The sequence below is a fragment of the Prunus mume genome, linkage group LG3 (genome assembly GCF_029339155.1).
Source record: "Prunus mume cultivar Tortuosa linkage group LG3, ASM2933915v1, whole genome shotgun sequence".
In the NCBI taxonomy this organism is placed as follows: domain Eukaryota; kingdom Viridiplantae; phylum Streptophyta; class Magnoliopsida; order Rosales; family Rosaceae; genus Prunus; species Prunus mume.
The window spans coordinates 19,263,301-19,266,365 of record NC_142700.1 but is presented as its reverse complement, the minus strand read 5'-3'; the positions used below and the strand labels follow the sequence as shown (position 1 = coordinate 19,266,365).

Below are 3,065 nucleotides of genomic sequence, written 5' to 3'. Positions count from 1 at the left end.
CGACCAAAAAAATAATAATAATAACATGAAAATATTGACTAAAGAGTTCTAGTCTTGATGATCTCTGTACGTATCAGTACGAAACAAGGCAAAATTTTCAATTGGAGATATAGATTTAGTCTAATGGTAAGAAAAGAGGAAGTGATCATCAAGGAAAGACTATTAGACGCCGCCTACTTGTGCATCAAGAAACATTTATATGCCTCTCTTCATGACAATATTGACTAAAGAATTCTAGTCTAAATTTTCAAAACGAAACAAGACAAAATTTTCAATTGGAGATATAGATTTAGTCTAATGGTAAGAAAAGATGAAGGGACTTGGAACCCACTCCAAGAAATCTTAAGGTGATGATGTTTTCCCAACAACTCTATTTTTTAGTAGTAATTTTGTTGAATATATTTGTAGCAAAAGACTGAAAGAAAAGAGGAAAGACTATTAGATGCCGCCTACAAAGAATAGAATCCCATTTGAAAAGCACACATACAAATAGTCTAGTTGTTTGGAAGATCTAAACAAAGTACATAAACAGAAGAAGTATAGAGAGACATACCGTCTTAAACACACTCAGCTAGATCTAGCTCAACCATTTGAGATCATATCCCCAAAACAGCAATGGTTTGGATTTGGGCAACAATTGGGTTGCTTGCACTTGTTCACATCCTGCAAGCATGGTGCAAGAACAAGAAGAAGAGGTTACCTCCTGGTCCAAGAGGGTTTCCCATTTTTGGAAGCCTTCACTTGCTATCAGGGGAGTTCCCTAACAAGGATCTTCATCGACTAGCCCAAAAATATGGTGACGTCATGTACATGCGCTTAGGCCTTATGCCCACCATTGTTGTCTCATCTCCACAAGCTGCCAAGCTGTTCCTGAAAACACACGACCTTGTGTTTGCTAGCAGGCCACCTCATGAAGGTGCAAAGCACATCTCTTTTGGGCAGAGGAACTTGAGCTTCGCTGAATATGGCCCGTATTGGCGCGACATGCGGAAGATGTGCACACTTGAGTTGCTCAGCAACCACAAAATCAACTCTTTTAAGTCCATGAGGCGAGAAGAGGTTGCTCTCTGTGTTGAGTCTATTCGAGACGCTGCCTATAAGGGACATGTTGCTCTTGATCTGAGTGACATTGTCTCATCTCTCAGCGTGGACATGAGCTGCAGGATGGTGCTTGGGAAGAAGTACAGGGATGAGGATTTTGATACGAGGGGTTTCAGGTCTGTGATCAAAGAGGGCCTCCAATTGGCAGGCGCCTCTAACTTGGCTGATTACATTCCTTTTATAGCTCCCCTTGACCTCCAAGGGTTTACAAAGCGGATGAAGTCTGTTAACAAGGCGTTTGATACCTTTTTTGAGAAGATCATTGAGGAACATCTTCAATCTAACGATGGAGAAAGGACTAAAGACTTTGTTGATGTCATGGTGGGCTTCATGGGATCCGAAGAATCTGAATACCAAATCGAACGCCCTCATATCAAAGCGATAATAATGGTTAGTATACACAAAAACTTAAACATATAGGCATGGTGGTATTAAACACTAAATCCTTGCATCATTTTAATTATTTGTCCTTTTATTCTAGCATTGCTCGATGTAAAACGAAATCATTTCTTGTGAGAAAATTTAACATGTCGAGGTTTAAGATTTGTGAATCTGAACCATTAATTAGGTGGAATTTTGTTTCAATTGATCAGTTATACATGTCCCTTTTGTTATTTATCATGTGTATATGGTTTTGTCTATGTCTGTTACACCACTTAATGTAAAAAAATGGCAAAATTTCTTTGCAGGACATGCTGGTGGCCTCCATGGACACGTCATCAACAACGGTCGACTGGGCACTGTCCGAGCTAATGAGGCATCCAAAAGCAATGAAACAAGTCCAAAAGGAGCTAGAAGATGTTGTTGGATTGGAGAGAATGGTAGAGGAATCAGACTTGGAGAAATTGGACTACTTGAGCATGGTAGTGAAGGAAACCCTGAGGCTACACCCAGTTGCGCCATTGTTGGTTCCTCATGCGGCCACTGAAGACTGCATCGTCAATGGCTACCACATACCCAAAAAATCGCGCGTTATCATAAATGCTTGGGCAATTGGGAGAGACCTGAGTGCTTGGACTGATGCAGAGGAGTTCATACCAGAAAGATTTGAGGGTAGCGACGTTGATGTTAGAGGAAATCACTTTCAGCTTATCCCATTTGGCTCTGGCCGAAGACGTTGCCCAGGAATTCAGTTAGGGCTCACTGTGGTCCAGTTAATGTTGGCACAACTTGTCCACTGTTTTGATTGGGAACTTCCAAATAACATGTTGCCAGAAGAATTGGACATGAGTGAGTCTTTTGGCATTACGGTGGAAAGGGCCAAACGTCTAATCGCTATTCCTTCTTATCGACTTCACAAATGATCATAATATGTCTACAATGCCTCATTTTGTAGTTTTAATATTTTGTTGTGTCGTTTCTGTTTTTCTAATATATACCATTTGTGACGCGTTACATTTGTTTTCTTCACTTGAAGAAAATTATAAATAAATTAAATAAAATTGCGTTACGTACTTAAGTTGAGGGTCTTTCTCCTTTGGTTTACAACTTGGATAAATTTCTTCAAACAAGATACAAATAAGCAGACTATATTTTGTAAACATCAGGCACCCCATGTCCCAATCTTTATCTGTAGATTTTTTATTCTTGTTCTTCTTTAGGTGACATTGTCTTATGGGAACAATCTTTTATTATCACAAGGAGAATCCTGAAAACAAAAAACAATATAAAAAACTACTTAAACACTCATCTGTTTATATTGATTGAAAGAGAAATTCAAAGCAAAACCTAGATCCAACTCACCCTTAACAAAACCACAATACAATAATACTTGCTATTGAAAATACAACGAACATGGTTTTTACCAACTAGCTATTGGTCCAGCAGTATTTTTCATCTCAACGTTGAAAGTGATTCCAAATTCGATTCCCCATTCTCCATTAACAAAAAAGGAAAGACCAAACAATCATAGAATTGAACTAAAAACATATTTCAAAAAGTTCACTTTGAACCCACTATAGAAG

General features: G+C 38.7%; 1 protein-coding gene across 1 annotated transcript; it reads left to right on the top strand.

Moving 5' to 3' along the window:
* The first annotated feature begins 459 nt into the window (after positions 1-459).
* Positions 460-2,511, top strand: LOC103326665 (cytochrome P450 71AU50-like). The gene is made up of 2 exons (XM_016793043.2): positions 460-1,491; positions 1,791-2,511. The coding sequence occupies exons 1-2, from the start codon at positions 616-618 to the stop codon at positions 2,403-2,405; spliced, it is 1,491 nt and encodes a 496-aa protein (XP_016648529.2). The 5' UTR covers positions 460-615; the 3' UTR covers positions 2,406-2,511.
* Positions 2,512-3,065: the final 554 nt, after the last annotated feature.